General features: G+C 46.4%; 1 protein-coding gene across 5 annotated transcripts in view; it reads left to right on the forward strand.

Annotated features, from left to right (window-relative positions):
* Window positions 1-4,339: 4,339 nt before the first annotated feature.
* Window positions 4,340-17,576, forward strand: part of ARHGAP44 (Rho GTPase activating protein 44) — a 97,602-nt gene continuing 84,365 nt past the window's right edge. For 2 of the 5 annotated variants that reach the window (XM_040331110.1, XM_040331111.1), the window contains exon 1: window positions 4,343-4,868. In XM_040331110.1, the coding sequence (XP_040187044.1) occupies window positions 4,816-4,868 (53 nt within the window). In that variant the 5' untranslated portion in view covers window positions 4,343-4,815. Of the gene's footprint in view, window positions 4,869-17,576 lie in introns of all 5 variants that reach the window. The other 3 variants (XM_040331107.1, XM_040331108.1, XM_040331109.1) reach the window with 3 other exon arrangements.

Genomic DNA, 17,576 nt, shown 5'->3' on the forward strand with positions numbered 1-17,576 from the left:
CCCTGGCCCCGCCTCAATTCCTGGCTGGGGGACGTCCCTATCATCTACTGACTGTCCCTGGCCCGCCTCATTTCCTGTCTGGGGGACGTCCCCATCATCTACTGACTGTCCCTGGCCCCGCCTCATTTCCTGGCTGGAGGACGTCCCCATCATCTACTGACTGTCCTTGGCCCCGCCTCATTTCCTGGCTGGAGGACGTCCCCATCATCTACTGACTGTCCCTGGCCCCGCCTCATTTCCTGGCCTGAGGACGTCCCCATCATCTACTGACTGTCCCTGGCCCCGCCTCATTTCCTGGCTGGAGGACGTCCCCATCATCTACTGACTGTCCTTGGCCCCGCCTCATTTCCTGGCTGGAGGACGTCCCCATCATCTACTGACTGTCCCTGGCCCCGCCTCATTTCCTGGCCTGAGGACGTCCCCATCATCTACTGACTGTCCCTGGCCCCGCCTCATTTCCTGGCTGGAGGACGTCCCCATCATCTACTGACTGTCCCTGGCCCCGCCTCATTTCCTGGCTGAGGGACGTCCCACTCATCTACTGACTGTCCCTGGCCCCTCCCCTTTCATGAATTGGATTTCAGATCGTACAATCATGGGGGGCTTAGCCCTGTATATGCAAATAAAGCCTGAACAGGAACGCCCCCTCCTCCAGAATGACACCCGCCCATCCAGGCATTCTGATATTTGCATAACTCCTCCCACTGCTTGCATCAGGGCTGATGGCTCTGGAGAGGAGGCCGGGGGCTGTGATGTTTTCAGGAAACTCTGCCGACCCCTCCCACCAGCCAAGATTACCCTGAATTACATAGAGAGACACAGAGGCCCAGTGATCACATCGCCGGCCTTAAAATAAGATTCGTAATGAAAACCGGTGTGATCTGCCTGCGTCGCATAGAGAAGCACAGAGACCCAGTGATGATGTCACTGAGTCCAAAACAGGAAATAATGGTAAGAACTATTTTATTGTTCCCGTCCCGACTGTTTTCATTTAAATAAGACATTTTAAAATAAATAGAAAAGTTCAGCAAGAACATGCAGGGGCTGGAAATGTTTATTTTTATTTTTTCACAGTTTCACAATTTTCCTTAAATTCAATTTTATTTATTTTACATGTTTCATATATTGTATATTTATATATTTATATGTCCTATATATTTATATATACTGTATATTTATATATTTTATATTTACATGTCATATATAGTTATATGTTTATATATATTGTATATTTATATATGTACTGTATATGTCTCATATATTTTGTTTATTTATATATTTACATGTCTTATATATTTATATGTTTATATATATTGTATATTTATATATGTATATGTCCCGTATATTTATATATTTACATGCCATATATATATATATAGTTTTTTTATCTATATATATACTGTATATTTACATGTCCCATATATTTATATATACTGTGGGCCAGATTCTCGTAGAATCCGCGGCGGCGTAGCGTAAGCCATTTACACTGGCTGGAGGACGTGCCGTATTCTCCAAGCACTTGCTCCGTAATTTGCGGCGGCGTAGTGTAAATGGCCCGGCGTATGGCCGCGTAATTCAAAGGGGGCGGCTTGTATTTAAATTAAGCGCGCCCCCCCCGCCGATCGAACTGCGCATGCGCTGGCCGTAAAATAAAAACAGTGCGCATGCTCCAGCTCACAACGGAAAATGTCAATGAAGCCGACGTGAGCGTCATTGACGTAAAGTCCTATTCGCGAACGACTTAATAAAACGACGTAAACGACGGAAAAAGACGACGCTGACCCGACGCCATACTTAACATGGCATACGGCGGACTGACGTAAGGTTACCCCTCATATAATAGGGGTAACCTTACGCTTACGTAAACGACGACGAGGCGGCGCAAAATCGTTCGGGAATCGGCGTATCAGGCTCATTTGCATAGACAAATGAGAAATCGTCGTAAACGCCATCTAGCGGCCAGTGTGGAATTACATCTAAGATCCGACGGTGTAAGTGACTTACGCCAGTCGGATCTACGCCGTATCTATGCGAAAATGATTCTAGGAATCAGACGCATAGATACCCGGGCTCAGAAACAGAGATACGACGGTGTATCTTGAGATACACCGTCGTATGAGGTGTGAGAATCTGGCCCTGTATATTTATATATTTACATGTCATATATATATATATATATATATATATATATATATATATATATATGTAGACTGTCCTATATATATGTTTATACATACATATAGCTGGATTTACGTAAGGTTACGCCGGCGTATCAGTAGATACGCCGTCGTAACTCTGAATCTACGCCGTCCTAAATTTAAGCGTTTTCTGGAAACCAGCTACGCTTAAATTAGGCTAAGATACGAGGTGGCGCTTCCGTCGAGTTTGGCGTAGAATATGCAAATGACTAGATACGCCGATTCAGAAACGTACGTGCGCCCGGCACGTTTACGTATGGCTTTTCCCAGCGTAAAGTTAGTCGAACAAATAGCTGGCCTAGCCAATGTTAAGTATGGCCGTCGTTCCCGCGTCGAAATTTGAAAATTTTACGTCGTTTGCGTAAGTCGTCCGTGAATGGGGCTGGACGTAATTTACGTTCACGTCGAAACCAATATGTCCTTGCGGCGTACTTGGGAGCAATGCACACTGGGATATGTACACGGATGGCGCATGCGCCGTTCGTAGAAAAACGTCAATCACGTCGGGTCACCACTATTTACATAAAACACACCCCCCTCATCCTCATTTGAATTAGGCGCGCTTACGCCGGCCCCATTTACGCTACGCCGTCGTAACTTAGGAGGCAAGTGCTTTGTGAATACAGAACTTGCCTCTCTGACTTACGGCGGCGTAGCGTAAATACGATACGCTACGCCGCCGTAATATTGCACACATCTACCTGAATCCAGCTATATATATTTATATATTTACATGTTCCATTATCATTGAGAGTGAAAGTCAAAGAAAATCCCACATTTTTGGGTTGTCACCAAAACAGGAACAGAGGGGAAATCTCCCAGTGGGGACACTAGTTCTGGTGACACCCCAGGGATTCCCTCACTTTGGAAGGATTTCCTCTCACTTCCTGTCTTGGTTATGGGACAGGAAGTGAAATCTCCCTAATGGGACACAGATGGTAAAAAAAAAAAATAATATATAGGCCCAGATTCTCGTATCTCGGCGTAAAACTATGCGGGCGTAACGTATCTCGTTTACGTTACGCCGCCGCAAGTTTTACGGGCAAGTGCTTTATTCACAAAGAACTTGCCTGTAAAGTTGCGGCGGCGTATCGTAAATCTCCCGGCGCAAGCCCGCCTAATTCAAATGATCCGGGTAGGGGGCGTGGATCATTTAAATTAGGCGCGTTCCAGCGCCGAACGTACTGCGCATGCGCCGCCCCTAATATTTCCCGACGTGCATTGCGCTAAATGACGTCGCAAGGACGTCATTGGTTTCGACGTGAACGTAAATGGCGTCCAGCCCCATTCACGGACGACTTTACGCAAACTACGTAAATTTTTAAATTTCGACGCGGGAACGACGGCCATACTTAACATTGGTTGCCTCTCATATAGCAGGGGCAACTTTATGCGTCGCAAATCTAACGTAAACGTCGTATCTTCACTGCATCGACCGCGCGTACGTTCGGGAATTTGTGTATTTTGCTAATTTGCATACTCGACTGGGAAAACGACGGAGGCGACACCTAGCGGCGGAAAAAAAATTGCATTCACGATCCGACACCGTAAGAGCCTTACGCCTGTCGGATCTAATGGATATCTATGCGTAACTGATTCTAAGAATCAGTCGCAGAGATACGACGGCGCAGATCAGGACTTACGACGGTGTACATGGCGTTGCCCCGTCGTAAGCCCTTTGAGAATCTGGGCCATATAGTTTTGCCTTTAGTTACATTTTATGAACCCCCGTCTCGTGTCTTCTAATGGGCAGCGCGTTTCTGTAGTCGTTGGGTCGCGTTGCGCTCCCGATCCGCACGCCGCCTTGCCAGCGCGGGTGAAATTCCTGTAAATTTTGCCAATCTGCAGATTCTACTAATATTTTGATTCCTAAAAAGAAACATTTTATCTTCCCAATGATGATGATGATGAGAATTTGTTACAATGTTGCAACCACTTGCTGTAAATATTTCCCATCCAATGTAAAGAAGTACAGATGATATAAAAATACATAAATAAACCTTCTCATGCCCTCTACAATACCCCTCCCTCCTCTCTGTCCCCTCCCCCTCCCCTATTGCCCCATCTCCTATCTAATCACTGCACTGATAACCTGCATGAAAACTACAACTCCCAACATGCTTTGCTCTGCCACCTCCTCGAGCATGCGCACTGCTCATCCCCCTGCTGTCCAGCCTGCAGTGGAAGATCTGCTGCTGCTGGGGATGTGAGAGCAGCAGCCACATAGAGAGGAAGGACCTGGGCTTGGAGCATGCAATAAGAGCAGGCAGAGGAGAAGCAGACAGAGGGGGTGCTGTAGGCTGCACCCCTGCTTTCCCCCCATCCCCCTTTTTGGAGGAGCCCCCCCTCAACATCCAGCACCCCTCCAATGGATGATGCTCCCTTCTGCAGCAGCAGCCTGGCACCTCCTGTGCACTGGAAGAGGCTGAGGGTTGCCCCTCTATAACAGGGCACAGGAGGGGGAGGGGGGGCTGGGGGGGGATGTGAATTTCTGATACACCAGGGGGGAGGGTCTATTTATTTATTTATTTTCCTGGAGATTTCTATAGGTGCCTCCTGTATAGACTGTATAGGCACCAGAGACTTCCATTGGGAATAATCACCGCACCTTGCAAAGATGAAGAAGCAGTTCAATCGGATGAGGCAGCTGGCCAATCAGACCGTGGGCAGGTAAGAGAGACCCCCTCCCCCCCTCCTCCACCCTTCTCATGTCATCCATTGTGTTCACCTTTTTAGAAAGGCTGACCTTCTTCTCTTGTCAGCGGATGGATTTGGGGGGGTAGCAGATTCTTCCTGGTGATGAAAGGGTTAAAAAGGAGTGCCCCCCCTCTCTGCTGTGTAACCCTTGCAGCGCCGGCTGGAGAGGGAGCTGGCATCCTGCACAGAGGTATGGGGGGGGGGGGGGCTCATCAATGGAGGGTGGGCTCAGGATGATGGGTGTGCGTCTATCCGGGGCGGGATCGGGGCCGCAATATTCCACATCTTATCTATTTATTCCTTCTATTATCCATGGAACTATCCTTTCTCTATTCTTCTATCGTCTGTCTGTCTATCCTTCCATCTATATGTCTGTCTATCCTTCCCTCAATCAATCCCTTCTTTTATCTATTAGCGATCTATCTCTTCTTCTTTCCATCCCTCTATCCTTCTTTATGTCCATTCTATCTATCTTTGTATGATTCTTCTATATGTCTATCCATTCTTCCCTCTGCCAATCGTCTTCTTTATCTATCTCTTATTAAATCTATCTATCCTACCATCTACCTGTCATTCTATCTCTTCTTCTTTCCATCCCTCTATCATCTATCTTTCTTTATTTCCATTCTATCTATCTATCTTCTTTTTATGATTCTTCTATATGTCTATCCATTCTTCCCTCTGCCAATCGTCTTCTTTATCTATCTCTTATTAAATCTATCTATCCTACCATCTACCTGTCATTCTATCTCTTCTTCTTTCCATCCCTCTATCATCTATCTTTCTTTATTTCCATTCTATCTATCTATCTTCTTTTTATGATTCTTCTATATGTCTATCCATTCTTCCCTCTGCCAATCCCCTCCTTTTATCTATCTCTTATTTAATTTATCTATCTATCCTATCTTTCCATCGTTCATTCTATCTCTTCAATCTATCTATCCCTTCTTTTCATCCCTCTTTCTATCCCTTCTTTCATTTCCTCTTTCTATCCCTTCTTTATTTTCCTCTTTCTATCCCTTCTTTCCCTTCCTCTTTCTATCCCTTCTTTCTTTTCCTCTTTCTATCCCTTCTTTCTTTTCCTCTTTCTATCCCTTCTTTCCTTTTTCTATCCCTTCTTTCCTTTCCTCTTTCTATCCCTTCTTTTCTTCCCTTTTTCTATCCCTTCTTTTCTTCTATCTATCTATCTATCTATCTATCTATCTATCTATCTATCTATCTATCTATCTATCTATCTATCTATCCTTTTCTTTCCATTCCTCTATCCCTTCTATCTATCCCTTCTTTTCTTCCCTCTTTCCATCCCTCGATCTCTTCTTTAATCTGTGTAACTTCTATCATCATTCCTTATATCAGTATCTATCTATCTATCTATCTATCTATCTATCTATCTATCTATCTATCTATCTATCTATCTATCTATCTATCTATCTATCTAATCTTTCCATCACTCCCTCTATCTTCTCTCTTGATTTTCCTTATACCTCAATCTACCCATCCTTTCCTCTGTCTCTCCTATCTTCTCATCCTTTCCTCTGTCTCTCCTATCTTCTCATCCTTTCCTCTGTCTCTCCTATCTTCTCATCCTTTCCTCTGTCTCTCCTATCTTCTCATCCTTTCCTCTGTCTCTCCTATCTTCTCATCCTTTCCTCTGTCTCTCCTATCTTCTCATCCTTTCCTCTGTCTCTCCTATCTTCTCATCCTTTCCTCTGTCTCTCCTATCTTCTCATCCTTTCCTCTGTCTCTCCTATCTTCTCATCCTTTCCTCTGTCTCTCCTATCTTCTCATCCTTTCCTCTGTCTCTCCTATCTTCTCATCCTTTCCTCTGTCTCTCCTATCTTCTCATCCTTTCCTCTGTCTCTCCTATCTTCTCTATCTCTTATTCTATCTCTCCTATCTTCTCTATCTCTTATTCTATCTCTCTTTCTCTCTCTTCTTCTTTCCATTTCTCTATCTATCTATTGATCCTTCCTTCCATCTCTCTCTTCTTTAATCCATCTAGCTAACTTTTTATCTATCTATCCTTTAATCCAGTGGTCACCAACTCAGCTGTGCTCAGGGCCCACTAACAGGCCAGGTTTTATGTATTACCATGGGAAGATTTGGACTAGAATATGGCAATCACTGAGCAGCTAATGAGATCACCTGTGATGTGCTTCAGTTATCCTGCAAACCTGGCCTGTTAGTGGGCCCTGAGGACGGGGTTGATGACCTCTGCTTTTATCTATCTATACTTCCCTCTATCTGTCTCCTCTTCTTTCCCATCCTTCTGTCTGTCCATCTATCTCTCCCGCCTGCAGTCTGTGCCCCCCCCCGTAGTCTTCTCGATCTGGTCGGTTTGGCTGCTCAGCCCCTCCACATTCTGATTGTCCTTTTCTAATAATTGCCATCAGTTGGTCAGACGTGTTCCGTTGGGCATGAGTGGTCATTGTAGAAGGTTGGCGCCATTTTCCTGATATTACCATCCGATATGAGAGCTGGGAGATGTCCAGTATGGCGGATACCTCCTAGATCAGTGATGGGGAACCTCGGCACCCCCAGATTTTTTGGGACTACATTCCCCATGATCCTCATGCACTCTGCAGTGTAGTGGAGCATCATGGGAAATGTAGTTCCAAAACATCTGGGGTGCCAAGGTTCCCCATCACTGCCCTTGTTGACGGTCGTTTATTGGCTGGGATGTCGCAGGATATTGTAGCATCCGCTGAGCTGACCAAAAATAATTTGTGGCGTTGGCCACTCCTCACGCGCCGTCTGGTCACACGCTTGCCACGTGTTGGACGCTGTTGCCACTATTTGGGAGAATTGCTGGTGGTCTCGGTGGTGGACGCGATCATCTTGGTAGCTGACTTGATAAATCAGCTCTAGGCCTTGTGAGGCTTGGACGAAACGTGGACATGAGGCCCCCCTTGTACCCATAATGGGGGGGGAAACAAATTAAGGGATTCGTCCGTCAGCTGGGCATCAGACCTTCCCTTAAAAATCATCCGCTGTCAGTGAGGTTCCCCGCTGACAGCTTAATGTAAAAAAAAAAGTGAAAATTAAAAAAAGTGGGGAAAAAAAATGGTATGGGGTTCAACCCCTAATGCATACCAGGCCCTTTGCATCTGGTATGAATTTATAAGGGAACCCCATTTTAAAATTGGGGGGGGGGGAGTCATGCCCCCCCCCAAATCCATACCAGACCTTTTTTCGAGCAATGCAGCCTGGCAGGAATGAGCTATCTCCCCGCCACACCCACCTGAACCATATCAGGCCACATGTCCTCAACATGGGGGGGTTGACGGGGTAAGGGCCTCTTCCCCACAACCCTGTGGTTGTAGGGGGGTGGGCAGACATGGATGTAGCGGCCAGCTCCTTAACAACCAGCTACTCACTGGTTAAGGACTCCGGTGGCCCCACTCCTGGGTGAGACAGGGCTCTTAACGCTGCCTGAGCACAGCAGCGTTACGGTCCCCTGTCCCTGACAAATGGAGTTGTGCATTAGGAAAATTAGGCTGCCGCGAGGCCCCTGTGAGCATGAGGCCTTAGGCAACCGCTTAATTAAAGAGCCACCTCCTGAAATCAGCCTAGAAATTGGTGATACCACGAAGTGAGCACGTGGGAATCCCATATTGGAGGATAGAGGGCTGTTCACAAACATACATTCAGCAGATTACGAGTCAGCGGCATCATTCGGTCATCATTTTGAGGGTGGACGCAATGTTCCATCCGTTTGCTAGAAATTGGTGCCAACAGCGTGCCAGCGTAAGCAGCCATTCGTCCACTTTCCCCCCAAAGGCTGAAGCACATCTTAGTGACGTTGTTATTTCACGGAGCTTTCACAATCTGCCTTCTAACAAATAATGTCCGATTAAACAAGGGCTCGAGCACGGCCCTCTCTGAATAAGCTCTTGTTGGGCAAAACGCATCGGTATTGATAATCCCCAGGTGGAGCGATCACTGGATGTCTCCACGCGGAATTAAGATGAACTTGGTATGCAGTGTTTTCTTCCATATTGTTTGGTGGGCCAGCGAGTGGAGGCCGGAGCTGGAACATGGGCTGGCCCCGCCCCCAGGGGGGAAGTGGTTAACCAAGCGTGGGCTTCTGGAGCAATGTTATTTTTTGTTCAATTAAATATTAGACAATATTATAAAAAAAAAATGGAGGCTCCATAGCAGATATTCCATCTAGTGGGCTGTGCTATGACCCCAGCAGCCAACGAAAACTCACATTCCCGATCATTAGCAGGGTGACAGAAGCTGGTTTCTGATTGGTTGGTACGGGTGATTTCGGGGTCAGGGAAGGAAACATTTCATGTTTGGAGTCCTCCAGTGACGGAATAAGCTGGAGAGCAATTCATTCGGTCGTTGTGCATTTGAGGCCAATCAGTAAGTGAAAAAGGTGTTTCCACCAGCAGCCAATTGGAAATGTATTGCCTGAAGTAGCTGGATTCTGATTGGCTGCTCTGGTTACTTTACCACTTGCATTACTTTATTGGATATGGCCATTGATCTTTATACCCCCAATGCTTGAAATATGGAGACTTTCCATCACTGCCCTAGGGGTGCCGAGGTTCTCCATCACTGCCCTAGGGGTGCCAAGGTTCTCCATCACTGCCCTAGGGGTGCCGAGGTTCTCCATCACTGCCCTAGGGGTGCCGAGGTTCTCCATCACTGCCCTAGGGGTGCCAAGGTTCTCCATCACTGCCCTAGGGGTGCCAAGGTTCTCCACTGCCCTAGACCATTTAGCTCGCTTTCCTTCAGCTAAACGTATATAAACATCCAGACATAGGAGAAATGAATCTGGGAGGTATAAAGTTTGATGTGTTTTTTTTTTTTCTGCAACCTGAACTACAGGCCCTCCTTGGTTATCATATCACTTCCTATTAGTTGTTTAGTTGTTAGAGGAAGAGTGCACCTATCTTTTCATATGGGCCTAGCTGCTGGTCTGTTGAGAATTCATGTGGGCTAGTGGTTGGCAGCAGACCCCCTTGGCCTGCTTTTTTTTTTCTATCAGTTGTTGGAAAAAGAGTGCTCCAGTAAACATGAAGGTCTTTTCTAATGGGCCAAGCAGCTGGTCCATGATGGATCCCCTTTGGGCTGGTGGTTGAGGGGCGGATCCCCTTTGGGCTGGTGGTTGAGGGGCGGATCCCCTTTGGGCTGGTGGTTGAGGGGCGGATCCCCTTTGGGCTGGTGGTTGAGGGGCGGATCCCCTTTGGGCTGGTGGTTGAGGGGCGGATCCCCTTTGGGCTGGTGTGTTCCTATAAACCTTAAGGTCTTTTCACATGGGCCTAGCTGCTAGTTTTTTGAGAATTTCCTTGGGCCAGTGATTGGCGACGGACCCTCTGGGGCTAGTGGTTGGCAACAGACCCCCTTGGCCTGCTTTTTTTTTTTTTTTTTTTTCCCATCAGTTGCTAGAAAAAGAGTTCTCCAGTAAACAAGAAGGTCTTTTCTAATGGGTCTAGCTGCTGGTCTGTGGTGGATCCCCTCGGGCTGGTGGTTGAGGACGCATCCCCTCGGGCTGGTGGTTGAGGGCGCATTCCCTTTGGGCTGGTGGTTGAGGGCGCATTCCCTTTGGGCTGGTGGTTGAGGGGCGGATCCCCTTTGGGCTGGTGGTTGAGGGGCGGATCCCCTTTGGGCTGGTGTGTTCCTATAAACCTTAAGGTCTTTTCACATGGGCCTAGCTGCTAGTTTTTTGAGAATTTCCTTGGGCTAGTGGTTGGCAACAGACCCCCTTGGCCTGCTTTTTTTTTTCCCATCAGTTGCTAGAAAAAGAGTTCTCCAGTAAACAAGAAGGTCTTTTCTAATGGGTCTAGCTGCTGGTCTGTGGTGGATCCCCTCGGGCTGGTGGTTGAGGACGCATCCCCTCGGGCTGGTGGTTGAGGGCGCATTCCCTTTGGGCTGGTGGTTGAGGGCGCATTCCCTTTGGGCTGGTGGTTGAGCGCGCATTCCCTTTGGGCTGGTGGTTGAGGGCGCATTCCCTTTGGGCTGGTGGTTGAGGGCGCATTCCCTTTGGGCTGGTGGTTGAGGGCGACATCCCCTTGGGCTGGTGGTTGAGGGCGACATCCCCTTGGGCTGGTGGTTGAGGGCGACATCCCCTTGGGCTGGTGGTTGAGGGCGACATCCCCTTTGGGCTGGTGGTTGAGGGCGACATCCCCTTTGGGCTGGTGTTGAGGGCAACATCCCCTTTGGGCTGGTGGTTGAGGGCGACATCCCCTTTGGGCTGGTGGTTGAGGGCGACATCCCCTTTGGGCTGGTGGTTGAGGGCGACATCCCCTTTGGGCTGGTGGTTGAGGGCGACATCCCCTTTGGGCTGGTGGTTGAGGGCGACATCCCCTTTGGGCTGGTGGTTGAGGGCGACATCCCCTTTGGGCTGGTGGTTGAGGGCGCATTCCCTTTGGGCTGGTGGTTGAGGGCGCATTCCCTTTGGGCTGGTGGTTGAGGGCGCATTCCCTTTGGGCTGGTGGTTGAGGGCGCATTCCCTTTGGGCTGGTGGTTGAGGGCGCATTCCCTTTGGGCTGGTGGTTGAGGGCGCATTCCCTTTGGGCTGGTGGTTGAGGGCGCATTCCCCTTGGGCTGGTGGTTGAGGGTGCATCCCCTTGGGCTGGTGGTCGAGGGCGGATCAGTTGTTAGAGGAAGAGAGCTCCTATAAACCTTAAGCTCTTTTCAGATGGGCCTAGCTGCTGGTCCATGGAGATTCCCTTTGGACTCGTGGTCGGTGGCAGACCCCTTTGGCCTCGAGGTGGGCGGCGGATCCTCTTATTAACAGCAGCTGGCCCACGTTTGGCAGGCAATGAGAAGGGGTTCTGTCACCTCCCTCACGCCTGTGTGAAGATAATTATTAGGTTGCTGTAGGCAATTTTGTCTTCCCATCTATACAGAGCAGAAGTTGTGTTGCCCATAGCAACCAGATCCTACTACACACCGTATATATTCTACACAATGGGGAATTGGTTTCTATAGGCAACACAATTTCCTACTCTCTATACATAATGAGGGATTTAGTTGTTATGGGTACCTCCCCTGCTCCCCACCCCCAATAATGCCGCAAAAGGGGGGAAATGTATTTTTTATTTTTCATTCTTGCTCCTTTCACTTCATTGGCTCAAAATTGCTGAACTATGTTAAAAACAAAAAAAGTTGGGGGGGGGGGGGGGGGGGGGGGGGACATTCCTTATTCATATGCATGTTTTACGCCGTGATGTTTGTTGTTTTTTTTATTTTTTTATTTGTGTGTTTTGTAGACACACCTGGCAATTGCACAATAATTTGGCGAAAGGCCTTTCTTTCTTTTTACGATTGCCGGGAATTCTCTATAATTCCGGGGGCCAAATCAGCACCAGATTTGGCAGAGTATGTCGGGGGAGGGGAATGCAGTAATATATGTGTCATCCCCAGTGAGGGGTCTGCTGGGGGTGAGGTTGGCACCCGTTACCGTACCAAGTAATGAACATGTGTTTACAGGGGGGGGGGGGATGTGCTACATTCCTGAACATCAACGCCGCATCCTAAAAGAACAACTCGCTGTCGGATCGGAAACTGCGGCGTAACTCATTTATATTTTGCAGGAAAATTTACAGCCTTTTGTAAAAGAAAAGAGTAAAAAAAGTTCACAGCATGTGCAAAAAAATCTGCTCTTCTTCCTTCCTTTTTTTTTTTTCTCCCCATGAGCAAATTTGTAGCTGACCAATCATAAACCAGGAACAAAAAAGGAACATTCTTCCCACTGATCACCAATGTAAGGGACATTCTTCCCACTGATCACCAATGTAAGGGACATTCTTCTCACTGATCACCAATGTAAGGAACATTCTTCTCACTGATCACCAATGTAAGGGACATTCTTCTCACTGATCACCAATGTAAGGGACATTCTTCTCACTGATCACCAATGTAAGGGACATTCTTCTCACTGATCACCAATGTAAGGAACATTCTTCTCACTGATCACCAATGTAAGGGACATTCTTCTCACTGATCACCAATGTAAGGAACATTCTTCTCACTGATCACCAATGTAAGGAACATTCTTCTCACTGATCACCAATGTAAGGGACATTCTTCTCACTGATCACCAATGTAAGGGACATTCTTCCCACTGATCACCAATGTAAGGAACATTCTTCCCACTGATCACCAATGTAAGGGACATTCTTCCCACTGATCACCAATGTAAGGGACATTCTTCTCACTGATCACCAATGTAAGGAACATTCTTCTCACTGATCACCAATGTAAGGAACATTCTTCTCACTGATCACCAATGTAAGGAACATTCTTCCCACTGATCACCAATGTAAGGAACATTCTTCCCACTGATCACCAATGTAAGGAACATTCTTCTCACTGATCACCAATGTAAGGGACATTCTTCTCACTGATCACCAATGTATGGGACATTCTTCTCGCTGATCACCAATGTAAGGGACATTCTTCCCACTGATCACCAATGTAAGGGACATTCTTCCCACTGATCACCAATGTAAGGGACATTCTTCCCACTGATCACCAATGTAAGGGACATTCTTCCCACTGATCACCAATGTAAGGGACATTCTTCTCACTGATCACCAATGTAAGGGACATTCTTCCCACTGATCACCAATGTAAGGAACATTCTTCTCACTGATCACCAATGTAAGGGACATTCTTCTCACTGATCACCAATGTAAGGGACATTCTTCCCACTGATCACCAATGTAAGGGACATTCTTCCCACTGATCACCAATGTAAGGGACATTCTTCCCACTGATCACCAATGTAAGGAACATTCTTCCCACTGATCACCAATGTAAGGAACATTCTTCCCACTGATCACCAATGTAAGGAACATTCTTCCCACTGATCACCAATGTAAGGAACATTCTTCCCACTGATCACCAATGTAAGGAACATTCTTCCCACTGATCACCAATGTAAGGGACATTCTTCTCACTGATCACCAATGTAAGGGACATTCTTCCCACTGATCACCAATGTAAGGGACATTCTTCTCACTGATCACCAATGTAAGGGACATTCTTCCCACTGATCACCAATGTAAGGGACATTCTTCCCACTGATCACCAATGTAAGGGACTTTCTTCTCACTGATCACCAGTGTAAGGAACATTCTTCTCACTGATCACCAATGTAAGGGACATTCTTCCCACTGATCACCAATGTAAGGGACATTCTTCCCACTGATCACCAATGTAAGGGACATTCTTCCCACTGATCACCAATGTAAGGGACATTCTTCCACTGATCACCAATGTAAGGGACATTCTTCCCACTGATCACCAATGTAAGGGACATTCTTCCCACTGATCACCAATGTAAGGGACATTCTTCTCACTGATCACCAATGTAAGGGACATTCTTCCCACTGATCACCAATGTAAGGGACATTCTTCTCACTGATCACCAATGTAAGGGACATTCTTCTCACTGATCACCAATGTAAGGGACATTCTTCTCACTGATCACCAATGTAAGGACATTCTTCTCACTGATCACCAATGTAAGGAACATTCTTCTCACTGATCACCAATGTAAGGACATTCTTCTCCACTGATCACCAATGTAAGGAACATTCTTCCCACTGATCACCAATGTAAGGAACATTCTTCCCACTGATCACCAATGTAAGGAACATTCTTCTCACTGATCACCAATGTAAGGAACATTCTTCTCACTGATCACCAATGTAAGGAACATTCTTCTCACTGATCACCAATGTAAGGAACATTCTTCTCACTGATCACCAATGTAAGGAACATTCTTCTCACTGATCACCAATGTAAGGAACATTCTTCTCACTGATCACCAATGTAAAGGACATTCTTCTCACTGATCACCAATGTAAGGAACATTCTTCTCACTGATCACCAATGTAAGGAACATTCTTCTCACTGATCACCAATGTAAGGGACATTCTTCTCACTGATCACCAATGTAAGGGACATTCTTCTCACTGATCACCAAAGTAAGGGACATTCTTCTCACTGATCACCAATGTAAGAGACATTCTTCTCACTGATCACCAATGTAAGGGACATTCTTCTCACTGATCACCAATGTAAGGGACATTCTTCTCACTGATCACCAATGTAAGGGACATTCTTCTCACTGATCACCAATGTAAGGGACATTCTTCTCACTGATCACCAATGTAAGGAACATTCTTCCCACTGATCACCAATGTAAGGGACATTCTTCCCACTGATCACCAATGTAAGGGACATTCTTCCCACTGATCACCAATGTAAGGGACATTCTTCTCACTGATCACCAATGTAAGGGACATTCTTCTCACTGATCACCAATGTAAGGGACATTCTTCTCACTGATCACCAATGTAAGGGACATTCTTCTCACTGATCACCAATGTAAGGGACATTCTTCCCACTGATCACCAATGTAAGGGACATTCTTCCCACTGATCACCAATGTAAGGGACATTCTTCTCACTGATCACCAATGTAAGGGACATTCTTCCCACTGATCACCAATGTAAGGGACATTCTTCCCACTGATCACCAATGTAAGGGACATTCTTCTCACTGATCACCAATGTAAGGAACATTCTTCTCACTGATCACCAATGTAAGGAACATTCTTCCCACTGATCACCAATGTAAGGGACATTCTTCTCACTGATCACCAATGTAAGGAACATTCTTCTCACTGATCACCAATGTAAGGGACATTCTTCCCACTGATCACCAATGTAAGGAACATTCTTCCCACTGATCACCAATGTAAGGAACATTCTTCTCACTGATCACCAATGTAAGGGACATTCTTCTCACTGATCACCAATGTAAGGGACATTCTTCTCACTGATCACCAATGTAAGGAACATTCTTCTCACTGATCACCAATGTAAGGGACATTCTTCTCACTGATCACCAATGTAAGGGACATTCTTCTCACTGATCACCAATGTAAGGGACATTCTTCTCACTGATCACCAATGTAAGGGACATTCTTCCCACTGATCACCAATGTAAGGGACATTCTTCCCACTGATCACCAATGTAAGGAACATTCTCACTGATCACCAATGTAAGGGACATTCTTCTCACTGATCACCAATGTAAGGGACATTCTTCTCACTGATCACCAATGTAAGGGACATTCTTCTCACTGATCACCAATGTAAGGAACATTCTTCTCACTGATCACCAATGTAAGGGACATTCTTCTCACTGATCACCAATGTAAGGGACATTCTTCCCACTGATCACCAATGTAAGGAACATTCTTCTCACTGATCCCCAATGTAAGGAACATTCTCTATAGTGAGTACTTGTTTCAGTCCAGAGCACTGAGTGTCGTTTCTGTCTCCTGCCTCTATCCTCTGCTATCGACATGAGTCACTTCTGACATGTTTTCCTGCCACCAAGAGAAAAATGGTGATTTGGGGGGGGGGGGGTCGGGTGTGCTCCAGCACACAGCCTGTGTGTAGGGGGTGTGTCCCTTCCCTCCAATCGGCAGTAGAGAAGAGAAGACAGCAGAGAAATGGGTACAACGTATGTAGGAGGATTTATTTAATCACTGTGTATCACCTGAGGATAGTCCCTTCACTGGGTTTACGGCCACTTTTAAGGTTTTTTTCTTTATATTTATATATATTTTTTTTAACTCCACTTGAACCTCTTAGTAGCTGATTATTTGTCTCTCTTGATGGGAGGCCTTCCTGGCCGGGCTGTGATGTCGGCAATAAAGCATTTTTCAGGCCCCAGTAAAGGAAAATCCTTGTTAATTGCACACTTCCTCAGTACGCTCTTTCTTGTTGGGGGTGTTTTTTGTTTTGTTTTTTTATTCTGTAGTACTGCAGATTAAACCCGGCGACATAAATCACTTCCGCAGACGCAGCCCTCTGGGAACCCGACCAAAAAATAAATAATAATAATAAAATATTATTACCGACCCCACCCATCCAGAATCGGTCCGCCAAGCACATGTACATAGCTTCTTGGACCCATCGCAGCCCCCTGACCTCGGTCCCCCCCCCCCCCCAAAAAAAAAACCTCTGCCCTGATGCAAGCGGTGGGCTGGCTTTTGGGAGGAGCTCTCTCTCTCTCTCTCTCTCTCTCTCTCTCATGTTGCAGGGGATGCCCTAATTTTTATTTTTTTTAAAAAAATGTTCCCATGAAAGTGGAGTTGCCCTTTAAATTAGGTCTGTGGCGCTCTCCTCCCCCTCCCAGGTCCTGGCCTGAACACAGCAGTGAAATTCCCGCACTCTTTAGTCCATACGCAACATCCCGGAACACCATATAAACTGACCCCCCCCCCCCGCTAAGAACTTGGTATCGGTGTTGTATTGAAGCTGAAACTGGTTTGGCCTCCTTTTAATTTTTTCACCTTAAGCCGAATTACACGTCTTCTTCTTTTATACTACACAATAAAAAAGTGTGACCCGGTGACACCTAAACCACGCCCCCTTTGTCGCAGGTTTTGTGATTTTGTGTCGGCTGCACAAAGCTTTAGACTGCATATCTCCTTCCATTCCCACCCGTCCTTTATCACCAGAGGGCTGGGTGCGCCATATACAGTCATCCCAAGTATCACCCCCCCGTCCCGTCCCCCCACACACACATCATTTTGTGTCCTACCCCTGGCATAATTTTTAATATTATTATTATTATTATTATTTTATGTATATATATACAGTGAGGAAAATAAGTATTTGAACACCCTGCTATTTTGCA

This window comes from Rana temporaria, chromosome 12, assembly GCF_905171775.1.
Source record: "Rana temporaria chromosome 12, aRanTem1.1, whole genome shotgun sequence".
In the NCBI taxonomy this organism is placed as follows: Eukaryota; Metazoa; Chordata; class Amphibia; order Anura; family Ranidae; genus Rana; species Rana temporaria.